The following is a 26557-nucleotide window of genomic DNA, read 5'->3' as shown; positions in this document are numbered from 1 at the left end:
TTACGTGAACGGCATCACGGCATTTGACATTTTGGGCGCTCGGTTCACCTGTCATTTGTTCACGTTCACTGGTACCGACGGCCATTACGGTCGGTCCAGTTGGGGGTTGTTATAAATGAAGCTGCGGTCAACACGCATTCAGGTGCGGATATGCGAGAGTCCTTGGCAGTGGCCCCGGGAGCAGACGTGCAGGGTCACAGGATGGGTCTTATCTTTAGTTTTACTAGAAAACGCCCAACTGTTTCCCCAAGGGCTCATACCAATTCACACTCCCACCAGCTGGATGGAAACTGTTGCTTCACTCCCTCATCAGCACTTAGTATTGTTTGACTTTGGAATTTTGGCCAGGGAGTGGACAACGGCTCCTCATTTGCGTTTCCGACTCCTGTGATCGAGCACCTTTTCCTAAGCTTATCTGCCATTTGGGGTATTCCTTTCATGGCTGCCATTCAAGTCTTTTACTCTTTTTCTGTCTTGTCTGCTTCGTCTTCATCATAGTCAAGTTCTCTGGATGCAGCCCTGTCGTGTTATGTGTGTGGCCCGTATCCTTTCCCACCCTGGGGTAGCCCTGCCACTCTCTTTGGTACTTCAGACAAAGTTGCTATTAGCGGAGTCGAGTTTCTCAACTTTTCCTTCACTTTTCCCTTCCCCGGGATCACGAGAACCTTCACACAGTATCCCAATTTTTTGCATTTAATACCTGTCACGCTCCCCTCACCAGACTGTAAGTCCTGCGGGGAGAAGTCTGCAAGCAAGGAGTTCCTCATTAGTGGTCCGGGGAAAGAAACAAAGCCAAGCAGGGCTGGGTGCCACACAGCTAGCGTTATACCTGATCCTTACAACCACCTCATTTGCCAAGTGGGAAAACAGAGGCTTGGAGAGGCCAAGTGACGTGACCAGGGAACAAAGGGCCCTCAGGTACGTGGGTTTTGAGCTACATTTTGAGGGCCAATCTGGCAACTTCCGAGCAGGAAGTCCATGGTCAAATTACTCAGTCTCTCTGAGCCTCTGGTTTCCTCACCTACAAAAGAAAAAACAATGACCTCTTACCAGGGGAGAAAAATATGTTTGCAAAGATCTTAGCTGCGGGCCTGGTTAACACTGAGCGTTCGACAAAGACCAGGACAAAAATATACCCCACAAAAGTATAACTCACTCAAGCCCGCGTAGTTGTGATGTCCATGTTCTGGCTCCCTAACCTCCCTCAGAGAGCCAGAGGCCTGGCCACTCCTCCCAAAGGCCAGGAAAGCACCCGATGATTGGCAGGTGAACTCTTACCTACATCTGATTCACCCTCTTCCCGGTACCCTGGACTCCCACTGACTTTTCCACCAGGTGCTGCCTAGCCCAGATGTTGACTCGGATGACATCTGGAACATCACAGCCCACCCAGATCCCAGGGAGATATCAGCCCACACTCCCTGCCAGGTTACTAAGGGACACGCCAAAGCACCTGGCTGAGGCCTACGTGGCTAGGGTGGCTACCCTCCCGGGTAGGAAGGAAGCCGCCAGTTTCGATCTGCGCTGATAAGGAGTGTCGCAGACCTGGTCAGTCCGTGGGGAAGTCCCAGCCCACCTGCTTTTCAACGCACAAAGCCCAGTCAGGAAGGCCACTGACTTTATTGATTTAAAAAACTTTACAAGGACAGTGACTGTTTTGCCAAAAAAGAGCCAAATAGCATAAAACAGACCAGAGGTGGGGGTGGGAGTGGGGGTCAGGGAAGGGCCTGGAATCCGCTCGGAGAAGCTGGTAATTGCTGACATGAAATCGGCAGGGGAAGGAGAAGGGAAATGCATGCAAGGGCGAGAATTTCAAAAAGTTGAAATGGTGAGGGGAGGGAACTCCCAAAAGACCTTGGAGTACATTGCAGGTGGAGTACAACCACAATCTCTTCCTTTGTAGAGGACAGGGGAGGAGTCCCCACGCGGCTGCAAACTCTGGAGACTCCATGCTGGGGCCAGGGGCTGGGGGCTCCCCGGAGAGCCTCACAAGAAGGCGTCGCACCACTCCCGAAGGCACCCGAAGCAGTCCCGGGACTGCTTGGCATTGGCACCGCACGTGTCCTTCAGCCATTCCCGGAAGAGATCTTCATCTTTCTTTAGCACCAGGAACTGGCCAAGGACCACGTAGGCCTGCACAACGGGCAAAGTAAAGGGCAAGCTGCTCAGTGCTCGAAGGCCACTACTGCGGCTTCAAAGCACGCGAGGCTGGCAGGTCCGACAGGCTCCGGCTACCCCGTCAGATCACACACCACTGTCCACCCCCAGCAGTTACTCTCGCTTTCCTCACCCCTAACTGCCAGGAAACATGGCAGTCTGCCCTACCCACGCCCCCCCACCCCCAGATGCATGCAGTCACCCCGCACCTTGTCAAAGCCCCTTTCCTCCAGCTTCTTGCCCAAGACTTCACCAATCCCGGCCAGGCTCCCCACTGGCTTTTCCCCCATGGGCTCTGCCACGAAGTCTCGGTGCTTTTGGGAGGTTGTCATCTTGATCAGCTTAATCTAGGAATCCCAAGAAAAGGGAGTTAGGGCTGAAAACCGGGAACTCCCAAGGGCCCAGGGGCCCTGTTCTAGTAAGAGAACGCGAAACCAGCCATTGCGGCGGCTAACCCGATCCTCCTCCTTTCACGGAGGAGAGAACCGGGGTCCAAGAAGAGTGTTTTCCCCGCCAGGCAAAAGAACCTTTCCCTGCGGGATCTGGGTTTTAGCGCTGCCCAGGAGGAAAAACTCTCCTGCCCTCACAGGTGGCGCACTCGGGGCAGCGGGAAGATTCCCAGAGTCGGTGGCCGGGGCCCTCCCTGAGCTGTCACTCCCTGTGTGACCTTGGCTGGGCTAAGAAGGCACTGACCCCGCCAGGAGCGGCTCCCCTGGGCCGAAAAGCCAACGAAGGGTCGCTCTGCCCCCACTCGCCCGCGCACGCCGCTCACAGAGCGAACGCGCTGGCCGGAGCGCGCGCACCTGCTCCTCCCGCGCTGCGGGGTCCACGCACGCGCTCCCGCCCCGCCCTCCGGCCCCGCCCCACGCGCGCCGCCCCGCCCCCTCCACGCGCCGCCGCGCCCCGCCCCGCCCTCTCCCCGGCCGGCGGCCGAGCCCTCTCCGAAGGCGCATCCTCTAGGCCGCTCCAGCGCTCGGGCTCCTCTCCACCCCTCCTCCCCGCGCCTCCTCCCGCCTCCGGCTCCGGCCGTGCTCCGCAGCTAGCGCTCACCGGCAGCTCCCGCTCCCGTAACGGCTCCTCCCGCCACCCGGCTGCTCCGAGCGATACCTCAACCCACTAGAACTTTCTTCCACTTCCGCTTCCGGGTCGCCTCAAGAGCCGCCTGTGAAAAAAAACTCCGAATTGGGCACTTCTAGCCGCCTCGAGCCATAGAGGTGAGGCGCCCTCGACCTCAGTGGCGCCTTTAGTAGGCTTGGCTTTCGGGTTGCCTCTCGGGAAGCCCGGCTGCCTTCTGTGGTCTCGCTTCTCGGGCAGTATGTCCGGTCTCAGGAAGCTGGGGCGTCGGAGAAAACTCCATTCCCCGCTGCACGCATCGGGAACTTAAAAACTTAGCCTCGGCTGACCTGGCGGTGGGAAGAGTTAAAGAGACGGACGAGGCGGGGGAGGGTAGCCAGGAGGCTTCCGCGGTAGCACCGGAAGTACGGTGCTCGGAAGGATCCGACCCCGGAGGGCTCGCGTAGTCCTCGTCGTCACTGGGCTTGGAGCAGTCGGCTAGAAGTCAGAGGCGCGGGGGACCTGAGTATATGTCCACGCCATCGTCGTGACCGCCGGCAGGCCCCTTTTCTGTGCCTTCGTTGGCTTAGCTGCGAAGTGAGCCGTGGGCGAACTGCTCTCAGCGTCCTGGAGAACGAGGTCGTTCGGGCAGCGCCCGTGGGAGACGAAGGCCAGAGAGTAAGTGTGGGTCTCGCTCTCAGCGTCTTTCCTCCAGGAGAGGGAGGGAGGAGGGCAGGGGACAGCAGCTAGAGGTGACACTTTGGAGTTTCCTTTGGAAACCTTCAGCCTTGGTGGAACGAGTCCTGTCTTCTCAGTACCCAAGTCAGAAATCAGATGCCGCAGACCCAGCCGGCTTACCCGACCTTTTATGAACTTGTTCCTGGCTCGGACCATCGGTCTCTGACTATAGTGTGTTGAAAGATTGAGCATCTGTGTTGTGTGGCTGTGCTAGGGATGTACGGATGTGTTGAGGAACATACAGTTAGGTCCTCACACACTCCTTCCCCGGGCGGTTGCTGGAATGACTTATTTCTGTAGGACATGTATTTAGTTTCTGATTGTGCCAGCACATGTGGTAACAGGAGGGGGTTTTTTATATTTATTTAAAAATGTTTACTTAAAATGTTTATTTCCGGGGGCGCCTGCATGGCTCAGTCGGTGGAGCGTACAACTTTGGCTCAGGTCATGATCTTGCGGTCCCCGAGTTCGAGCCCTGCGGCGGGGCTCTGTGCTGACAGCTGGGAGCCTGGAGCCTGCTTCAGACTTTGTGTCTTCTCTCCCTGCCTCTCTCTTGCTCGTGCTCTGTCTCTCTCGGGTTTTTTTTTTTTTTCCAACGTTTATTTATTTTTGGGACAGAGAGAGACAGAGCACGAACGGGGGAGGGGCAGAGAGAGAGGGAGACACAGAATCGGAAACAGGCTCCAGGCTCTGAGCCATCAGCCCAGAGCCCGACCCGGGGCTGGAACTCACGGACCGCGAGATCGTGACCTGGCTGAAGTCGGACGCTTAACCGACTGCGCCACCCAGGCGCCCCTCTCTCGGTTTTAAAAGTAAATAAACATACATACATACATACATACATACATACATACATACATACATAATTAATTAAATGTTTATTTAGAGAGAGAATGAATCCCAAGCAGACTCCTAAATAAATAAGTAAATAAATAGAATGTTTATTTAGAGAGAGAGAGAGATTGAATCCCAAGCAGACTCCACGCTCAGCACAGAGCCAGACTCCCGGCTTGATCTCACAGCTGCGAGATGAGGACCTTAGACGATCTCAAGAGTTGCACACTTAATCTACTGAGCCACACAAGCACCCCAGTCAGTTGTTTTTATGTGCCATATGCTGTGCTAAGTGCTTTGCTTGCCTTATTTTGTTCTACTAATGGTGATCAGAGTTAGCTATTTTTCTCTGAAACTAGGGAAGTTGAACAGCTGGGACATAGCCAAGATATAATTTGAACCTTAGTAGTTAGATTTTAAAGGTCATGTTCTTAACCAGGACATGGTCACTCGTCAGTAAAAGGTCTTTCTCCATCTTCAGAACAGTCCTGGGTTCTGAACTTGCCATCGAAGAAACCTGGGAGGAGGAGTTGACAGTCTTCCCATCCCTCACCCCCCTGGGACGGGCCCCAGCATGTCTCAGGCCACCAAGAGGAAGCATGTGGTGAAGGAGGTGCTGGGGGAGCATATGGTGCCCTCTGACCAGCAGCAGATCGTGAGGGTGAGTGGCGCTGGGCATAAGCGGCTCTGCCTCCCCATCCTTCTACTCCCCTTGGACCCCTAGCACGGCGGTAAGGTGCAGCACAGCTCGCTGAGTATTTGAGCTGGCTGATGAGGCTGACTGGTTCTTGGTCTCTCTTGGACCAGGTACTCAGGACCCCAGGGAACAATCTGCATGAGGTGGAGACAGCCCAGGGGCAGCGCTTCCTGGTGAGCATGCCCTCCAAATACCGGAAGAACATCTGGATCAAGAGAGGTGAGAGAGGTAGCCCTGTAGGAGACAACTGTTTCCTGAGGGCTTGGTTTCCCCCGCTGCAAGCAGGATTTATTGTGTCTTTTCTCCTGTCTTACCTGCAGGCGACTTTCTCATTGTTGACCCGATTGAAGAGGGAGAAAAAGTGAAGGCTGAGATCTCCTTTGTGCTCTGCAAAGACCATGTGCGCTCTCTGCAGAAGGAAGGGCTCTGGTAGGGTGGTCCCCTTGGTCACTGCCTGTCTCATTTTGGGGGATATTGACTTCCTAGCTGTGGAGGTGGGGGAGGGAAGATGGCATCCCAGGCAGGGACAGCTGGAAACAGCTTTTTTGCTGATAGATTTTTCTGTCTTTTCTGACCCTGGTTCTTCTCTTGGTACAGGCCTGAGGCCTTCTCAGAAGTGGCTGAGAAGCACAACAACAGTAGGAACAGGTGAGGAACAAGCCTTAGGACAGAAAATAGGGGCTAAGGCCTTGGAGACTTGACGGGAAAATAGAGACCTTCTTTCTATCTGTGTAGAGTCCCTGGTGAGAGCTCCAGAATATGTGGTTGTGAGTGTGGCTTGAAAGTCAGATGCCTGGGGTTAAAATCATGGCAATACCACTTGTAAATGAATGGTTTAAGCAGGTTACTTCATCTCTTAGGCTTGGATTTCCCCGCCTGTAAGATGGGAGCTTTGTGAGGATTAAAGGAGTTAATGCTTGTAAAATTGGTTAGTATAGCACTTGGTATGTAGTGTGAGTCCATTGAGTGTTGGTGATTGGACTCCTTATTAAAACCAGTGGTTCTTGCAGACTTTTGATGTGAGGTGGGAGGCAGTCTTTAGACAATATTTCTTGGCCTTATGCCCTCCTTTTTATGGGGCTCCTTGATTGCCAGTCTAGTTTTTCCAGAAGGCATTGGGTTAACCCTGTCCCTTTCCCCCATGCAGACAGACTCCGCCAGAACTCCCAGTGGAGCCACAGTCATCAGGAGAAGAGTCCAGCTCTGAAGATGATTCTGACCTCTTTGTTAACACCAATCGCAGACAGTATCATGAGAGCGAGGAGGAGAGCGAAGAGGAAGAGGCAGCCTGAGTCCCTCGACCCGCTTCTCTTGCCCAGAGACTAGGATTGGCTCCTCTGAGCTCAGACATTCCTGGGGTGCTCTGCAGATCTTCCCCCTCTGGATGGGGGACAAGGCAGGGCCCCTCTCTGAACTGACCTTCTGCTCAAGGAGAATTAAACCCCTGGTGGGTGACGACTTGTGCTGGTGTCTGAGTGGCTCTCTGGAGGGAGGAGGGATTCGTGAAGTTACAGACTGCTCCTTGGTGCAGGTCCTAAACGGGCAGGAAATGGAAATGGCTGGAACCTTTCCTAGATTCTCACTGGGCACTCAGTAAGCGCCAGGCCCTGTGCTGTGCCTTCATGCATGTATTTACTAACTGGGAGCAATCCTTCTCTGTTGCCTGCTGGCAAGTAATACCGAGTCAGGCATTCAGGAGCACGGCGGAAGGATCTAGTGCCTCCGCCTCTAAGAGACACTCAGGACAAATTTTATAGTGCCTCGTAAGCTGTTTTCCTGGCGTGCCAGTCACCACGACTGCAGGAATGCCCACCTCTGTGCTGCAGTGTACATCCTATGCCTGGTGGCGGCCTTGTGGCTACACAGACCATTACTCCTCAGCCCTCTTGCAAACCATCCCACTTGTCCTTTAAAGCTCAGAATTCTGGCCATACACTCCCTCTTCATTATTGGCCTTGACCTAATCACTGTTCAGACGTTGAAGAGTTTACCCCCTGGCTTAGAGTCTTCTGTTCCTGCTTCTGTCGTCCTGCTTCTACCTCCTGGGGGTGGGTCTCTTCAACACTGTATGTGGCCCCCTACTTCTTTGTCTTCCACTTCAGGCCTGCTGCCTGTGTCTTCGGTCCTCCCTGGGTCCCTGCCATTGGTAGGAATTGCCCTTCTTGAATTCATACATCTGTGCAGTCACCACCTCCTGGCTTTCTCGCTTGCTTGCTCAACTACCTCCTCTTTATCTTTATCTGCAGGCCTCCCCCCACCCCCCCACCCCGTTCCTTTCCCTTCTTACTGTTACTCTCCTATCTCCACTTTCCTATACCCTCCCGCTGCCTTGTTTCCCTCCACTGTGTTCATCTAGTAAAACCTAACCCTGGCCAACCCGTTTACCTCTCTGCTTATGCTCAAGTAACTGCTAGAGAAAACAGCCAACCTAGCTCACTAGTTCTACCTTAAATTCATGATTAACAAAACCTCAAGTGGACACTCAGCACTGCCTAGCAGATCTTCTCTGGGATGTTGTATTTCACAACTTTTACGTTGTCTGCCAATTCCTCCTTCTCCTCTTAGGTGTTGACCACGCACTTCATTAAATCATAGCCTTTGGAGGGAACTCTCACCTCTCCGTTACCAAGCGTACAAATGTGCTCATGGATTGTCTTGTCTCTAATTTCCCCTTGTAATCCAGTGGGACTAAAACCTTTTCTGTTGTGCTTTGGAGCTTGTCTGTCCTCCTGCTCAAGGACTGTATGGAAGTTTTGGTTTTTGTCATCCTTTCTGCTGGATGTGTTAGCATCGAACATGCTGTAGACTCTCTCATCCAAAACAGCCTGAAACACCTGTCGCTGTTCCCACGTCCTCTCCAGCTACTGCTTCATTTATCTGCTTCTTGTTCACTTTCCTTTATAGTATCTTAGTAGAGCTTTAAACGTATACATGTGTATGTGTTTGTGTGTACAAAAAATAAACTTCAGGTGAGTTAAGGATATGTATGTGTGTGTATATTGAACTTGGCTGAAATTTATTTTTTATGGGAAGTGACTTTTGCTAAAGGGATAGTCATCTGTATACCATCTACTGAAGGGGTCATTCTTCACAGATTTAAGGTATCTTTTTAAAATAAACGAAATTCCTGCGTATTTATGGGTCTCCTTTCGGAATTTCTAATCTGTTGATGTATGTGCACCTACCACGTTTTATGGCAGGATTAATAATCTCATAGCTCCCTCCTCTCTGCCTTACTATTCCTTGAAAATTTCGTATTTTCTCTTACATAAGAACTCTAAAAGGAACTTGTTAATTTCCACTTAAAAATCCTCTTGAGATTTTCATTGGCAGGGTTTTAAATCTAGCTTGAGGGGTGCCTGGGTGGCTCAGTCAGTTAAGTGTCTGACTTCAGGTCATGATCTCACGGTTCATGAGTTCGAGCCCCACGTTGGGCTGTGTGCTGATAGCTCAGAGCCCAGAGCCTGCTTCAGATTCTGGGTCTCCTGCTCTCTGTGCTCCTCCTCTGCTCATTCTCTCTCTCTCTCTCTCAAACATTAATAAGTGAATAAATCTCCTAGCTCAATTTGGAGAAAAGCGCTATCTTAACTGGTGAGCCATGAGATCATGACACTTAACAGGCTGTGCCACCCAGACGCCCCTGAATTCTTCGGTTCTCGTGGTTTTTCAGTTAATTCTCTTGGCTTTCTGGGTAGTCCAGTCATGTCCCGCTGGCGGTAGTTTTATCCTTGACACTCTTTTTTCTTTAGGGGTTACAGGGATCAGGACCTCCAGTGTAACGCTGGGTGGCATCCTTGTTTTTCTCCCAGTGGGAATGGTTCTCATGTGTCCTCACACAGTTCCTGCTCTAAGTTTCTGCTAGATAAACTCCATTAGGCTGAAAATGTTTCCTTCTGTTCCCAGCTTGCTGAAGGTTTTTACCCTTTATTTAACAGTGATGGATTTTGCTATCTACTGAGTTAACCAAAAGTCTTCATTTTATTACTGTGCTGCTGTCCTTGGGTTTGCTTGTAAGCCCTGTTTAGTTTTAGAGGATTTGTTCCATTTCTTTAGGATTTTTATATCTACTTCTGGGCCAATTTCACTTTTTGTTTTAATGATGTCGCTGTTCCATTTTGATAACAGCATTATGCTAGCCTTGTAGAATGGATTTGGAGATGTTTAATCTTTATCTTTTTCTTTGTTCTGCAATAATTTGTAGAACAGGAGTAATTTGTTGCCTCAAAGTTTGGTAGGCTTTGTTTCTAAAAATATCTCTGTTTGGTTCCTTTTTAAGGGGTAGATCTTTGCTTTTTAATTCTGTGCCATTTTATTCAGGTTTTCTATCCTTGAGTCCGTTTTGGCAGTTTATATTTTGCGAGTCGTATTTCATGTGTATTTAAGCTGTTCGGGCATCATTTTGGACTTTCTTATAAGCGACAAAATCTAACTCCAACTAGCAGAAGCAAACCAGGGCTCGTTGACAGAGGTCTAAGAATACAGCTCTAGGCAGAGCTGATCCAGGTCCGGCATGATTTCGTTAGGACTCTCCTTTGTTTCTTGGATTACCTCTGCTTCTGTAGGTGGACGAATCTCTTTCTCCCTACCGTTGTTTTCTGCAGGAAGCTCCGGTTTACATTCAGTCCTTACAGGCAAAGAGTTCCTCCCTTAGCATCTGTGTATTTCACAGACGATCAGTGGGTATTCTTGGGTCGCTGGCCCTCTCCTGAGCAAGCGCTGTGGCCAGGGCTGAACAGGGAGGATGGGGGTTTGGTGGGAGGCGAGATGAGCCAAACCTGCTTCGTATGCACCACGTGCTCCATAGAATAGAGAGGTTCTTTTACCAGAATAAGGAGACGGGGTGAGAGCAGTTAAAACCAACAAACATTTGTCCTGTATTCTGTGCATTTTATTTTCTTTGACTAGCTTTGCAAGATGTCTGCCTACTTTATTGGCCCTTTCCTTCTGTTTCTTTGGGTTTATTTGCTCAAAGCTACGTTATTGAGTTGTGTGCTTAATTTCAGTCGTGTTTTCTAACATTTGTGGCTACCAGTGTTCCTCTGAGTACTCCTTTGACTGTCACCCGCTTGGTCATATGTATCTGCGATTTTTTTGGCATTGTATCTGTAAGCCTGGCCTTAGATATTTCTCTAGCTTTCAGTGATTGTGTGATGTACCTAATAGCCCCTGTTTTCCCCCTAAAACCTTTTCATCGCCATTTCTCCATCTCCTCTCAGTCTTTTAGCTCCTGTGGGTCGTAGCTAAGCTTCCGGATGCAGGTACAGTCCTGTGTTCTGCATAGTACTCCCCTTTGCCATTCTCTGAAGTTGAATGCCCCCTCCATTTCCCACCTTAGCGGCAGAATCCAACCATGAGTGAATAGATCTCCCAGAATGAGCTGAGTATCCTAAGAGCTCCCCCTCCGCCCCCCACGATGCCACGGTCAGTCCATGCGATTGGATGCCCAATAGTAGTAACTTGTTAGGTTTGAGACTTGTGGCCCTTCGGGCTCTGCGCCTGTATCACTTTAGCATCAGCCTTACGGCAGGTCATTTCCACTAGAACTTCCCCACCCGCTTCCTCCCTCACCATGCGGCCACCGGCATACAGGTGCCAAGGAGCACACCTGGTGATCTGAGCGAGCCACGTGTTTTTTCTCCTTTAGCCTGTGACTGCGGTAAGCTACCCTGACAGTTTTCTCACCTTAAAACATCCTTGCATTCCTGGAATAAAACAGTCATGATATATTTTCCAATATATTGCTGGACTTGTTTTTCTGATATTTGGGGGCATTTTGGCATCCAGGCTCAGAAATGAGATGGTTTAAGTTTTTTCTCTCCTGCGCTGCCCTTGTTTTTATATTGAGATTATTCCAACTTCATAAAATGAGTTAGAGAGTGTTCCATTGTCATTACAAGTGTTTGTACAACATTGGAATTTTGGATTTCTAAAATTTTTGGTAAAGTTTGCTGTAAAACCACTGTGCCTGGCATGTGTAGGGTGGGTGGGAAGTTTTTTTGTTTTGGTTTGTCTTGTTACAAGAGCAAGAGATTACGAGGTGGGGAGAGGAGCAGAGGGAGAGAGAGAATCCCAAGCAGGCTCCAGGCTCAGTGTGGAGCCCCATGTGGAGCTCGATCCCATGACCCTGGGATCCTGACCTGAGCTGAAATCAAGAGTCAGCTGCTCTACCGACTGAGCCACCCAGGCACCCCGGGTGGGGAGACTTTTAACTCTAGATTTTTGGTGATAATAGACCGTTTAGGTTTCTCTGTTCTGGATTCTGTGATACTTTTAAGGAAAAAGGTTTTCCTATTTTCTTATCTTGTCTGTGCTTTCAAATTTATCACAGAGTTCTTTGTAGAACTGCCTTATGTTTGTAATCTTGACTATCCACATTGTGTCTCCTTTTTTATATCTAATATTGTGCTTTCTTCTTTTTTGTCAGTCTTGGTAGACATTTCATTATTCTTCAGCGCAGCAGTTCTTTGTTGTCATTCTTCTTCGCTATTAGTTTGTTTCACAAATTAGAAGTATGAATTTCCCTTTTTCTCACACTCGCCTGAGTTTATCCTGTGGCTCTTATTCTAACCCTTGTGCTTGGACACTTCGGCTCGACCTCCTGCCCACGCCCAAGCCTGAAGAAAAGGTGAAAGAATCGTATGCCCTTCGTGGGGCCACCGCTTTGTAAGATTTGCCACGTTCTACTCCTTTCTACACACAACATGCGTAGGTTTTACATCAAGTTGTTATGTCTCTTTAACCTCTTTTAATTTAGAACAGATACCTTAATGGGCTTTTTTTTTTTTTTTTTTACAAGTTCAAGCCAGTTATCTTATTACAATGTACCATGTTTGGATATGTGTGATTCTTTATGCATACTTAGATTTGGGTTAAACAATTTTAGCAAAAATAGCTTAGGACTGATGTGTTCCTATTGCTTATCTAAGGCGCATGGTGGTGATGGAGAAGGTCCCAATCACTGGTGGTGCTAATTTTGATCACCTGGTTAAAGAGATGGCTTCTAGATCATTTTTCTACAAAGGTACTCTTTTCCCTTTGTGGGACAGTCTTACCCTTTAAGGCCAAAATGTCCTTTGATGCAGGTCTATATGCATTTGTATTTAGTTATTATTATTAAAAAATTTTTGTTTAATGTTTATTCATTTTTGAGAGAGAGCACAAGTGGGGGAGGGGCAGAGAGAGAGAGAGACACAGAATCCGAAGCAGGTTTCCAGGCTCCAAGGTGTCAGCGCAGAACCCAACATGAGGCTCGGACCCACGAACTGTGAGATCATGACCTAAGCTGAGGTCAGAGACTCAATCAACTGAACCACCCAGATGCCTAATTTAGTAATAAATTAAATTATTTAATTAGTAAGTTAAAATGTACATGCAATTTCCCATCATAACCATTTTTAAAGCATTTTTTTGAATGTTTGTTTTGAAGAACGTGAGTGGTGGGAGGAGGGGCAGAGAGAATCCCAAGCAAGCTCTGTGCTGTCAGCTGTCAGAGCCCGGTGTTGGGCTTGATCCCACAAACCATGAGATCGTGACCTGAGCTGAAATCAAGAGCTGGATGCTTAACCGACTGAGCCACCCAGGCGCCCCATCCCATTGTAACTATTTCTTAGCATACAGCTCAATAGTGGTAAATACATTCACAATTTTGTGCAAACGCTCTCCTTTTCTGACTGGCTTATTTCACTTAGCATAATGTCTTCAAGGTTCAGCCATGTTGTTAGCCCATGTTAGAATTTCCTTTTTACGGCTGAACCTGTCCCATTGTTTGTGTATACCACAGTTTGCTTATCCATTCACCCATCGGTGGACTCCTGGATTCCTTCCACCGTTTAGCTATTGTGAATAATGCTGCTATGAACGTGGGTGTACAGGTGTACAAGTATCTCTTTGAGGCCTTGGTTTGAACTCTTCTGAAGATATACCCAGAAGTGGAATTGCTGGATGATAGGGTAATTCTATTTTTAATTAAAAAAAATTTTTTTTAATGTTTATTTTTGAGAGAGAGAGAGAGAGAGAGAGGGAGACAAAATCCCAAGCAGGCTCCGTGCCGTCAGCACGGAGCCTGATGTGGGGCTTGAACCCATGAACCATGAGATCGTGACCTGAACCGAAACCAAGAATTGGATGCTTAACCAACTGAGCCACCCAGACACCCCTCTATTTTTAATTTTTTAAGGAACCATCAGCATACTGTTTTTCATAGTGGTAGCATTATTTTACATGCCCACCAACAGCGCATAAGTTTTCCAATTTCTTCATATCTTTGCCAACACATTATAGTGTTGTTTTTTTTTAATAGTAGCTATCCTGGTAGGTGTGAAGTGTCTAGTGTTTTATTATAGTTTAGTTTTGAGTGTTTTCTAATTTACATATGATTCCATTTTTGGTCCATAAATTATTATATTTAAATATTTGATTAAAAAAAATTTAACATTTATTCATTTTTGAGAGTGAGAGAGACAAAGCATGAGCAGGGGAGGGGCAGAGAGAGAGGGAGACACAGAATCCAAAGCAGGCTCCAGGCTCCGAGCTGTCAGCACAGAGCCTGACGCAGGGCTCAAACTCACAAACCGTGAGATCATGACCCGAGCTGAAGTTGGACGCTTAACTGACTAAGCCACCCAGGCGCCCCTAGTTGATTATTTTTAATAATGTAAGCACCTTCAAACTCACCACCACAAAACAAAGACTCCAACTGACTATACAACAACCCAAGCTATCATTTGCCTCCACCCTCCCATCCTAAACCCTGTCCGTCCCATCTTCCGTTCCTCCACCCAAGGCAACCAGCTTGGACTCTGTATACCCTTGTCTTCTTCCCATGTCATTTTCTTCTATCTACGTGCGTTTTCTAAAAGGTTTTTTTAGGGGTACCTGGGTGGTTCAGTCGGGAAGCATCCGGCTCTTGATTTTGGCTCAGCTCATGATCTCAGTTTGTGAGTTCGAGCCCCACATCAGGCTCTGTGACAGTGCGGAGACTACTTGGGATTCTCTTTCTCCCTCTCTGTCCCTCCCCTGCTCAGTCTCTCTTTGTCTAAATAAACTTTTTACAAAGGTGGTTTTTAACCTTATGAAAAGGATAACATGCCAAATGTCATATTTAGGGGCTGATGTTTCATTTAATATATTACTTTGATTCTCCTAGTTGCTGTAGTTCATTTGTTTTGACTGCCAATAATATCTCCTTGTGGGACTCTCTCACAATTTATCCATTCACTCTTCTGCTGGTGGCCCTTGGGGTTCTTCCTCCCCGCCTCCCCCTCCCCCAGTTGTAAACGTTCCGGTAGATACATCTGTGTCGGTGTGAAAGTTCCTCTTAGGACATTTCTCGGGCATGGAATTTGTCAGAATTTTAGGCGATGCCACCAAATGTTTTCCAAAGTGGCTACATCGATGGACATTCATCAGCTGTGGATCCCTGAGGGGATTGACTGATTTCTTCCTGTAGTCTGTCACCTTTTGCTTAATCGATTTTGAGTTTATGGTATTAAGTACAACACATTTAAAATTGCTGTCTCCTTTTGTGAATTGAACCCTTTCTTATGGAGTGATGCTTTCCATCCCTACAGATGCTTTTTATCCTTGTTTATGTGATGTTAGCATAGCTCCCCCCAGTTTCTTTTTTTTTAATACGAAATTTATTGTGAAATTCGTTTCCAAATCCCAGTTTCTTCTGCTTAGTATTTTTCTTTCTGCCTGGTAAATGCTTTTCCATACTCTTACTTTCGGATTTCCTTTACTTTCAGATGCTCTACCCGTCTCTACATCGTAAAAGTTGAATCACGCATCACTATTTTTCTTTTAAATGATACACTCAGCTCATTTAACTTCTTTTAATAATTGGTATAGGGGACCCATCTGTCCTATTTGGCAGTTTGGATGGATATAAGTTTCTAGATTCTAAATCTTTTCCTTCAATACTTTGAAAATAGTACTTGATTGTCTTCTTGCTTTCAGCGTTGCGATTGAAAAACCTGACATTGGTCTCGTTCTCGTTGCTTTGCGTGTGGGATGCTCTTTCCTACCTGTGTTACCTGTGCTATTCGTAAAGTTCTAGATGGTGTGTGTGGATGTGAGTTATTCCTTTCTCTTCTCCTGGCACTCTTTGGGCATCCTGTGATCCCAGGTGCTTTCTGTTTATATGATTCCAGGAAGTTTGTCTCCACTGTTTCTTCAAACATCTTCTCCCTCCATGTTCAGATTTCTCTCCAGAATCCCTGTTTTTCAGATTTTAACATCTTTATTTCTACCTTCCGTATCTTAGCTTTTCTTGTGCAGCTGTTTTCTTTAGTCCTTCCTCTTACATCTTCTCAGTCTGGTATTCTGATTTCTCTGTTTCATGCCTAAGAGGTATCCCTTCTGTTAGACATCCCGTCTATTATGTTCCTTGTTGTTGTTTTTTTTTTTAATCTTTTTTTTCAACGTTTATTTATTTTTGGGACAGAGAGAGAGACAGAGCATGAACGGGGGAGGGGCAGAGAGAGAGGGAGACACAGAATCGGAAACAGGCTCCAGGCTCCGAGCCATCAGCCCAGAGCCCGACGCGGGGCTCGAACTCCCGGACCGCGAGATCGTGACCTGGCTGACGTCGGACGCTTAACCGACTGCGCCACCCAGGCGCCCCTGTTCCTTGTTTTTTTAATGTTTATTTATTTTTGAGAGGGGAGAGGGGCAGAGAGAGAGGGAGACACAGAATCCGAAGCAGGATCCAGGCTCTGAGCTACCAGCACAGAGCCCAACATGGGGCTCAAACTCATGGACTATGAGATCCTGACCTGAGCTGAAGTTGGACACCTAACCGACGGACCCACCCAGGTGCCCTCCGTCTGTTGTGTTCTTTACTTCAACTCAGGTTGACTTTTCCAGCAGGCTGAAACTGCAGCTGACCATACTAGAAATTTCCTTCCTAGAGAACTCTGGGAGCCAGCATCTAACCCTTCAGCGATAGCCCGAGGGCAAGGCAGCGAGGGCACTTCCCCATCAACTCACACCCGTCATTGGTGGAAGAGGGCTGCTCCTGGGGGATTGGCTTCCAGCCTGCCCCTGTGTGGGTACACAGACTTCGGTGGCCAGGGAAAGTCCTCAGGCAGAGAGTTGCGTGTGATGGCCATGGAAATCTAGCCAGTACGCACGCATCTGTCATGTGCTGAGGGGATGCGTGTGGGGTTCTACAGAAAGCACATCTCAGCGGCAGGGAGAAGACCCTGAGGACTGGTGGAATGGGATTTCCGAAGCTGAGACCGTCATTCTGTGGGGTGTGCAGGAGACGGGGCTCAGCGGCGGCGCTGGGTTCGCAGCTGCTTGATCTTCCAAAACTTCCTGTTCCAGAGGCCCTTCAGGCACGGTCTCTCGCCTGCTGGCCTGGTGCACGGGCCTCAGTAAGGTTCTTAAATGTGGAGTCCGCTGCCTTCAAAATACAAAGAAGCTAAACTGGCATAGGGCTTCTTTCTTTGTAGTTGGAGGCATAAGGCCGGCAATTTATCCTCGGTAGGTGCCCTGACGTCCCTGAAGGAAGTTACCTGGGTTGCAGGACCCCGGATTTTGCCCTCACCCAAAGCCCAACCATCTCTGCTTATCTGCATCTGAGCGGCGCGTGAGGCAACATGGACAGTTGGCTCAGTAGGAACCGGGGTCCGTGTCATCGACGTAGTGGAAAGTCAGGACAACAGCAGTAGCTCATATCGTGCTCCGGCCCGATCCACTGATGACACCTGCAAGAGACTCCACCGCCCCTACGGAAGGCGTAAAGGCACTTTGCGCACCTTGCCTGGTGACGCAGAGGAATAAAAGCAGTGGCCGAGGCTGTCCGCTGCGCGTCAGCAGTGACAGCAACTTCTCAGCTGCTGTTGCGATAGAGTCCGATGATGCTAACTACCAAAGTGTGTGTGTTCAGTAACCCTCACTGGTTCGCAGTGAGGTGCCAAGGGCCAGAAACCTTCGTTCCCAACCAGTCCCGGTTGTTAGCCATGGAGGTGGTCGTGGGTACCACAATGCCTCGGTGATTTTTGTTTGAGACCAGCACTCTCTTTTCCTCCCTGTGGTATGCACTCTGGTTCCAACTGTGTGACCCGGGCCCAGGGCCCACATGAGGTTGCTGGCTCCGTATTCCGCCCACATTTCTAGAAGCTACCAGCAGAGGTCACGATGAGCACGTCCAAGCGGCAAGTCAGCACCCACGCCTGTTCGGCAGCAGCCGCACCATCCGTCCTGATTGTGGGATCCAAGACCAGCCACAGCAGGCCAAGTTCAACCGGGGACTCCAAGTTTCTCAACAGCAACTGCAACACAAGTCCCACGCCCCACGGGGAACTCACTTACAAGGCGCTATCAGTCCCCTCCCCTCCAGCGTATATAAAACAGAAGACGTGCTTGGAGAGAGGTGGGGAGCTGCCTTCATCTTTCAGTTTGAAAGTATCCAAATCAGGGTGCCGGGGACTCAGCAGTATCTGTCCCCCCAGATTTTTCAGAAAATGGCATGGAATCCAGGAAACCATGAGAGGCCGAGGAGGGGGTGAGACCTCGGAACCCTACAGGGGTATTCTCCCCAGAGGCCTCCTCACCCCCCTATTTCGAGTGTTTCCCTTCTAGAAATTGCTGGAACTTTCAGACTCTTACTTTCCCTGCTCCCTTCATTTGCCTTATCTCTGAACCCTCCAAGTGCTTTCCTCCTTCATATGGGTCCCCTGTCACCTTATGTCTTCCATAATCTAGCATTTTGATAGTCAAGTTGTGCCTTATTAAACCGTCTGTGGCCACGCATAGCTTTGCGAGAGGGGGCCTTTGCAGGGAGAACCTCCCCTTTCTTCGTTCTCTGTCCAGACACTTTTTGGGCCCCCTACCTCCCCGCCAGCTGTCCCCTCCCCACTCCCCAAGGCAGAGCATATCTTGGCACAGAGAACTATTTTACTTCTCTCAGTGTCTCCCAGAGCCGGTGCACAGAGGAGGGAAAGGCCAGGGGTCTGAGGAAGGGCAGGAAACGTCGTGTGTCTGCGCCAGGCAGGGGCATGGTAAGTCTGGAAGGTACGGGGCTTGGAATGCCAGGCTAAGGGGCTTTGACCAGAACTGCTTGAGGTGGCAAGATCTGGTACATCGAGTCTGGGAAGGGGAGACGGATGGCTAGAAGCCAGCCCAGCCCGTGTGCAGACCCTGAGTGAAGGGACTCCGACTTCCCAAGGTGTTGGGGCTTCAGAGAAATGGCCGAGGAGGAGAGACTTTGACTCGCCCCAGTCCCGTGAGCTAGGACGGCCATCCCTATCTTATACCAAGGTGAGGGCATTCAGACCAACTGAATATAGGAGTTTATCGCCAACAGACAGGAGGAACTTCTAGAAGATGAACTTCAGAAAGAATGAAAATGACTTCAGAGAAGAGATCTGAGAGGGAAGAAGGAATGAGGAGCAAATGAGTGACTGAGGATGATGTCCAATTTGGGGGTGGTTCTTAAAAAGTCAAAATTAAGTACTGGAGAACAAAAACCCATAAGAACAGAGAGCGATAATAACAAAGTGTTCTAAAGGCTTTGTATAGGTTGAAGGGAGATAGATCCATTGACTAAGTTTAGACTTTTGTCAATACACTTGTTGAAATGTAAGAGTACTCTCCAAAAGAATAGAAATTGTAGGGCGCCTGGGTGGCTTCGTCAGTTAAGCGTCCAACTCTTGATTTCGGCTCAGGTCATGATCTCACAGTCGTGGGATCAAGCACGGATCTTGTTCAAGATTCTCTCCCTCTCTCTCTCTGCCTCTCCCTTGCGCTCACTCACCCTGAAAGAAAGAAAGAAAGAAAGAAAGAAAGAAAGAAAGAAAGAAAGAAAGAAGAAATGAGTGTATACCTTCTGAGTCAATAGAAAGAAAACGTACTGGGGCGCCTGGTTAAGTGTCGACTTTGGCTCAGGTCATGATCTCATGGTTTGTGAGCTCAAGCCCGGCTCCAGACTCTGCACTTTCTCTCTCTCTCTCCCTGCGCCTCGTGGGATTCTCTCTCTTTCACTCACACACTCTCAAAAACAAATTAATTAACTAATTAATTTTTAAAAAAAAAGATTTAAAACCCAATCATTAGAAAAGGAAGCAGAAAATCAATAGAAAGCAGGACAAACCAAACATACAAAGGTTGCATAGAATAAAAACGACTCTGTTTTTGTTTAAGCAGAAAAAGAATTTTGGAGACCGTTCTAGGTGACACGTTTTGATGTTAATTTTCTGTGTCAGCTTGACTGGGCTAAGGGATGCCCAGAGAGGTTTTATTTCTGGGTGTGTCTGTGGGGCTGGTTCTGGAAAAGACTAGCATTTAGATCAGCAGGCGGAGTAAAGAGGGTCCCCCGCGCCAGTGCTGGTGGGCACCATCCAGTCCGTTGAGGGCCTGGAGAGAAAACCGGACAGGGAGGGTGAACCTGCTCTCTGAGCTGGGACCGCCACCTTCTCCTGCCCTTCTGGACTGGGACTCACGCTGTCGGTTCCCCTGGTTCTTGGGCTTCAGACTTGGACTGACTTACACCACTGGCTTTCCCAGTTCAGTCCACAGACGGCAGACGTGTACCAGATGGGACTTCTCGGCCTCCATAATTACGCGAGCCAATTCCTATAATAAATCTCAGACATATGGGTATATCGTGTTCATTCTGTTTCTCTAATCCACTCATGGAATCTCAGGAAGCTCAGAGACTCAGAGGTTCCATGGCCAGGAGAAACACCACTTCAAAGCGTCCAGTGGCCCCAACTGGGGAAGTGTTGCCCCTGGAGGTGTCTCAAGGGGCTGGCCCGGGACCTCAGCATCCATACCCCACCACTCTTTCTTCTGGAAGTCAATAAACATCAGAACTGCTTTCAGCATCATGGCCACTAGTTGACTTAGAGCTTTTATTTGATGTTTATTTATTTTTGAGAGAGAGACAGAGAGACAGAGTGTGAGTCAGGGAGGAACAGAGAGAGGGGGGAGGGGGGACACAGAATCTGAAGCAGGCTCCGGGCTCTGAGCTGTCAGCACAGAGCCTGACGTGGGGCTCGAACCCACGAACCTTGATGTCATGACCTGAGCCGAAGTCAGATGCTTAACCGACTGAGCCACCCAGGCGCACCCCCAAGAGCTTTTTATTTGAAATAGATGATGTATTTTTATCAAACAGAATGAATACAATTGCATGGTTTGCTTATTTAATTGTGCATGTAATGAATGATGTCAATAGATTCTCCATGGAGAATCACCCTTACTCTTCTGAAATAAACCTCATGGTGTATTATTCTTTTGATACACTCCTGGATGAGATTTGGTATTTTATTTAGAGAGTTTGCATCTATATGATTTATAAGCAACATTTGTTTTTTGCAGCATATTCCTCAGAGTTGGCTATTCCCATTTTATCAACATCATAAAGTATGCTAGAGTGTTACCATCTTTCCCTGGGGTCTGGAACAGTGTAAATAGCATATGAATCATCTGCTATTTATTTTTTTTAATTTTTTGATGGTTATTTATTTTTGAGAGAGACCGAGCGTGAGCAGGGGAGGCGCAGAGAGAGAAGGACACACAGAATCCGAAGCAGACTCCAGGCTCCAAGCCGTCAGCACAGAGCCTGACGCGGGGCTCGAACCCATGAACCGCGAGATCATGACCGGAGCCGAAGTCAGATGTTCAACCGACTGAGCCACCCAGGCGCCCTGGAATCATCTGCTATTTAAAGGTGAGACAGAACCATCTGGGTCTGGTGCCTTTTTTGAGAGTTCAAAGAATAACCACAACAAAGATTTACACTGTGTTTAGATTTGGAAAATTAATAGTGGCTCTTTGTTTGAAACAACTGTAGCAGGAAGACAGGAAGTTACGGGCCTGGGAAATGATAGACCCTTAAGAGAGAAAGGAGAAAAGTGAGCTTTCTACTAGTCGTTTACCCCTCAAGTGAATGGAAGAATTCATGGACTTTCCTCAGTTCTCAAGCTGGACATTTTTGTTACTTATGCAATGATTGAAAACAATGCTTGACATATCTTTTTTTAATGTTTATTTTTTTATTTTTGCGAGAGAGAGAGAGAGAGCGAGCGAGCACTATGGGGGTGGGGCAGAGATAGGGGGACAGAGGATCTGAAGCCTGTTCCGCGCTGACAGCACAGAGCCCGACGCAGGGCTCGAACTCACAAACTGCGAGATCGTGACCTGAGCTGAAGTTGGACGCTCAACCCACTGAGCCAGCCAGTGCCCCCGATGCTTGACATATCTTAATGAACTTAATGAACTTAATGACCATGAACTTTTTATTTCATAAGAGAAAAAGATGAACTTCCCGGAGTGTAAGAGCCCACTTACAAAATAATACGACGAGCAACAGGAATTTTAGCTGAACAAATTTAGCTAGTGAAGCAATTTACAATCTTAAAAAGGGAGCCAATATTTCTGACTTTTTGCTCCTTCACAACGAAGGGCCTTATATATATTTTTTTGCCTTCACTATCCTTAATCATCTTTCCAGTCCCTTGTTTGGTCATTAATCTATTCCTGAATTCTAATGGTTTCAAGGTCAATCTTGAATTAAAAGGTAAAATCTTGAATTTTACATTATCCTAGGAAATGATTAATTTCCTTTGAATTTTCCAGCTGGTTGTTGTACTTTTTCTCAAAAACATTCCCTAGTGATTATTCTGATGTCTTCTGGATCTGCAATAATGTATCCTTCCTCTTTCTAAGCCTGTATATCCTTAAGTTTTTTTTTTTAATTTTTTTTTAACGTTTATTTATTTTTGAGACAGAGAGAGACAGAGCATGAACAGGGGAGGGTCAGAGAGAGAGGGAGACACAGAATCTGAAACAGGCTCCAGGCTCTGAGCCATCAGCCCAGAGCCTGACGCGGGGCTTGAAGTCACGAACCGCGAGATCGTGACCTGAGCCTAAGTCGGATGCTTAACCGACTGAGCCACCCAGGCGCCCCATCCTTAAGTTTTTTATTGAAGAATATTCATACAATAAAGTAAACGAATAATAAGTATACAGCTCAATGTATTTCCACAAAGTGAGCAAACACTCCTGTATCCAGCACCCAGAAGAATAAATAAAACGTGTCCAGCCCAGCTCCCCTAGTGGCCGCTCCTTGTCAGTCTCTACCCCCAGAAACAATATACTGACTTCTAAGGGCATAAATTAATTTTCCTGTTTTTGTAAAGCGGAAGCGGCGTGTATGATTTTATGTTTTACTTCTTTACTTCTCTACTATGTCTTGAGAGCCATCATGTTATTCATTCCATTATATGAATATCCACTGTTATTTATCCATTTTACTGTTGATGGACATTTGGCTTGTTTCCAGTTTGGGATGGTTATAAATAGTGCTGTTCTGAACATTCTTGTTCATGTTTTTGGCTGAACATATGTACATTTTTCTGTTGCTAAGCCAACATTTTTGCTTTTTTTTTCTTAATTTTTTTTTTTTTTTTTTGAGAGAGAGAGAGTGCAAGCGGGAGAGGGATGGAGGGGGAGGGGAGAGAGAGAGAGAGAGAGAGAGAGAGAGAGAGAGAAAATCCCAAGCAGGCTCCATGCTGCCAGTGCAGGGATCGATCACACAACCCTGGGATTATGACCTGAGCCCAAATCAAGAGTAGGACTCTCAACCGAGTGAACTACCCAGGCTCCCCTTTGTTCTCTCTTTAAAAAAAAATTTTTTTTTAGTTTATTTTTTGAGAGAGAGAAAGAGAGAGAGTGGGGGGGGTGCAGAGAAAGGGAGAGAGAGAGAGTCCCAAGCAGGCTCCGCACTGTCAGCACAGAGCCCAGTGCGGGGCTCAAACCCACAAACTATGAGATCGTGACCTGAGCCAAATCAAGAGTAGGACGCTTAACCAACTGAGCCACCCAGGCGCCCCGTGTTCTCTCTTTTTAAACAAAGTTTTACAATAGAAGTTTTCAAATGTATTCAAAAGTAGATGGAATGGAATAATGAACCCCCTTGTGCCCATCACCCAGCTTCGATAACAATCACCTTGCTACCCCTGCCTCATATATCCCCACTCCCCATATTTTTATTTTTATTTTTTTTAATTTTGGAGTAACTTAAAGCAAATCCCAGATCTCAATGCGTACTCCTGGCGGTTGTATACGTTATAACACACATATATATAATATATACACATGTATATTACATGTTTCTCTAGCAGATAAGGATTTTTTTCTTAGCATAACCATCTGATGGTATCATGCCCAACAAAATTAATAGTTGCCTTGATAGTATCATCTAATACCCAGTCTGCATTCAAATTGCTCTGATAATCTTAAAAATGTTTTTCTAATCCTGTTTGAATGAGGACAGACAGGGTCTACATTGTGCTTTCCTGTGGATGTCTTTTTTTGTCAAGTTTTTTTTTTTCTTTGAAAGAGAGTGAGTGGGGGAGGGGCAGAGAGAGAGAGAGAGAGAGAGAGAGGGAATCCCAAGGAGGTTCTGTGTTGTCCTCTCAGAGCCCAACATGGGGCTTGAACGCACGAACTGTGAGATTGTGACCTGAGCCAAAACCAAGAGTCAGATGCTCAACTAAGTCACCCAGGCACCCCATCTGTGTCTTTTTCATCCATCACGTTCACCTCTCACCTTTTCTTGTGCCTTTTATTTTTGGTGAAACAGGTTCACTTGCCTGTGGACTGTCCATGCGTGATTTGGCTGTGTCCTAGTGGTGATGTCTTTTTTTTTTTTTAATGTTTATTTATTTTTGTAGGAGAGAGAAAGCATGAGGAGGGGCGGAGCAAAGAGAAAGGAAGGCACAGAATGCAAAACAGGCTCCAAGCTGTCAGCACAGAGCCCGACGCGGGGCTGGAACTCACAAACCGTGAAATCACGCCCTGAGCCGAAGTCGGGCACTTAACCTACTGAGCACCCCCCCACCTGGCGCCCCCTAGTGGTGATGTCTTAATGTGCTCTGCCGTTGCCCGTTTTTCGTGTAGACTGGGAGGTAAATTTAGAAGCTATTGTTTTGGAAAGAACACTTCACAGGTGATGCTTCTGCTTCACATCAGGAGGCACGTTCTGCTTTTAAATGTGAAAATTGTGATTTTAGATGTGAAAATTGACCCGCGTGTTCAGGAATTGTTGGCAAGACGCATCTGTTATAAAGTCTATCGACCTTCACGTGATGGTTTTAGCAGCTGTTGGTCGAGTTCATCATGATCGTGTTGATCAACCTTCATTAACCGGGCATTGCAAAAGGGTGATTTTTTTCCCAGATCATTAGTTCTGTATTCTCAGCTGGAATTTTTCTAAAAGGAAAAGCTTTTCATTATTAGCTATTTGGTTACCCTCAAATATAATAATCAAGTAGAAGAGAAACAAGAAAAGTCTTTTTTCTTTTTTTAACATTAATTTCAGCATTATCTGGCGCCTGTACCAGCCAGAGCCCAGCAAGGAGATAGAAAGAGCCACTTCGGGGCGCCTGGGTGGCGCAGTCTGTTGAGCGTCCGACTTCAGCCAGGTCACGATCTCGCGGTCCGTGAGTTCGAGCCCCGTGTCAGGCTCTGGGCTGATGGCTCGGAGCCTGGAGCCTGTTTCCGATTCTGTGTCTCCCTCTCTCTCTGCCCCTCCCCCGTTCATGCTCTGTCTCTCTCTGTCCCAAAAAAAAAAAAAGTTGAAAAAAAAGGAGCCACTTCAACGGTGAGACTGTTGTTTAAAGAACCGTTCAGCAAAGTCTTTAAGAACTGAGAAGGCAGGGGCACCTGGGTGGCTCAGTCGGTTGAGCGTCTGACTTCAGCTCAGGTCATGATCTCACAGTCTGTGGGTTCGAGCCCCACGTCCTGCTCTGTGCCGACAGCTCAGAGCCTGGAGCCCGCCTCGGGTTCTGTGCCTCATTCTCTCTCTGCCCCTCCCCCACTTGTGCTCTGTCTCTGCCTCTCAAAAAATAAATGTAAAAAAATAAAAGCAGGCAACTTTTGAGAGTATGATTATGAACTCATGATTTTTTTAAATGTATTTGAGTGTGTTTGAACCCAAGTCATTAATATTTTTGATGCTTAACTCGTCCTATCTCTGGCTGGCGGTGGTCCCTTACAGGTGGCTCCTGTGTCAATCTGACAACCCCCGTCCTAGGTTCCTTGCTATCCAGCGTGACAAGATATTTCACACTCAGCTTGTGTATTTCCTGCCCCAGACCCAGAGTCCACCTTCTCTAAAGATACCTGCTTCCTTTTAGTGGTAAGTGGTTTTTGTTTTTGTTTTTGAGAGAAAGCATGAGCAGAGGAGGGGCAGAGAGAGAGGAAGAGAGAATCTCAAACAGGCTCCACACTGCCAGTGCAGAGCCCGACCCTGGGCTCGATCTCACGAACTATGAGATCATGACCTGAGGTGAAATCAAGAGCCGGATGTTCAACCGACTGAGACACCCCAGAGCCCCGTGATTTCTTAATTCATTTCTTAATGGCTCTTTTTATCCTTAGTTGATACCCCAGTAGGGGGTGTAAAGTCAAAATGTATTTTTTGTATCATTCAAAAGAATTTTTTGCTATGTTGCTATGCAATCAACTTGATATAAAATTCGGTTCACTTGTTTATTTAGGCTTTTAGGGATTGCTTTTATATTGACTTACATTTAAAAAATAATGTAAAAAACTTACCTGGTTTCCAAAGTCAAAATGAGAAAACAAGACACATCAGAGAAGTCCAGACTTCTTCCAAGTTTCCACTCAATTTTTTTTCTTCCATTGTTTTAGAGGAAATAAGATTATTTGCATGTATTAACATCCCTCCACTTTGGTCAGAAGTTCAGAGGTCTGTCTAGCTTTAGCAGTCTCAATTCTTCAAGCTTTTGCTCTGTTAGACACCAAACCAGCTTCCAGGGGCTCCCACTGGTAAAACTTGGGACAATTTGAGGTGGGAGCTTTTGTCTCCATCTGGGAGCCAAGGAGGCGGGGCTCAGCGGGGGCACGCAATGCACCCAGGGTCCCCAGGGTCGTGTAGATGATGAGCTGGGCGAGACCTGGCCTAGTGACCAAGGAGGGAAAGGGAATTTGTTCCTCCCGCTGTTGCACCCCCTCCTCTGGGAAACAGCCCCTTCTGGGCACTTGACATTGAAGCCTCAGAGGCTTGACAACCCAGAGCCCTGCTCAGTAGGCTCCTTAAGC

The 26557-nt window shown here is 47.6% G+C and overlaps 2 protein-coding genes and 1 non-coding gene across 3 annotated transcripts; 1 reads left to right on the top strand and 2 right to left on the bottom strand.

The window, feature by feature from the left end:
• Positions 1 to 1601: 1601 nt before the first annotated feature.
• Positions 1602 to 3348, bottom strand: BANF1 (BAF nuclear assembly factor 1). The gene is made up of 3 exons (XM_003993654.6): positions 3208 to 3348; positions 2367 to 2504; positions 1602 to 2133 (listed from the first exon to the last, which is right to left on the bottom strand). Exons 2-3 carry the CDS (start codon positions 2487 to 2489, stop codon positions 1987 to 1989), a joined length of 270 nt encoding a protein of 89 aa, XP_003993703.1. The 5' UTR covers positions 2490 to 2504; positions 3208 to 3348; the 3' UTR covers positions 1602 to 1986.
• A 338-nt stretch (positions 3349 to 3686) lies between these two features.
• Positions 3687 to 8613, top strand: EIF1AD (eukaryotic translation initiation factor 1A domain containing). Its single transcript, XM_003993653.6, has 6 exons — positions 3687 to 3888; positions 5264 to 5443; positions 5590 to 5698; positions 5800 to 5908; positions 6077 to 6127; positions 6627 to 8613. Exons 2-6 carry the CDS (start codon positions 5357 to 5359, stop codon positions 6769 to 6771), a joined length of 501 nt encoding a protein of 166 aa, XP_003993702.1. The 5' UTR covers positions 3687 to 3888; positions 5264 to 5356; the 3' UTR covers positions 6772 to 8613.
• An 11853-nt stretch (positions 8614 to 20466) lies between these two features.
• On the bottom strand, positions 20467 to 20551 carry TRNAR-UCG. Its single transcript has one exon. It is a non-coding gene; the product is annotated as a tRNA-Arg (tRNA).
• Positions 20552 to 26557: the final 6006 nt, after the last annotated feature.

The sequence above is a fragment of the Felis catus genome, chromosome D1, assembly GCF_018350175.1.
Source record: "Felis catus isolate Fca126 chromosome D1, F.catus_Fca126_mat1.0, whole genome shotgun sequence".
NCBI lineage: Eukaryota > Metazoa > Chordata > Mammalia > Carnivora > Felidae > Felis > Felis catus.
The sequence above is the reverse complement of the archived record's forward strand: the minus strand, read 5'-3'. Positions and strand labels throughout refer to the sequence as shown.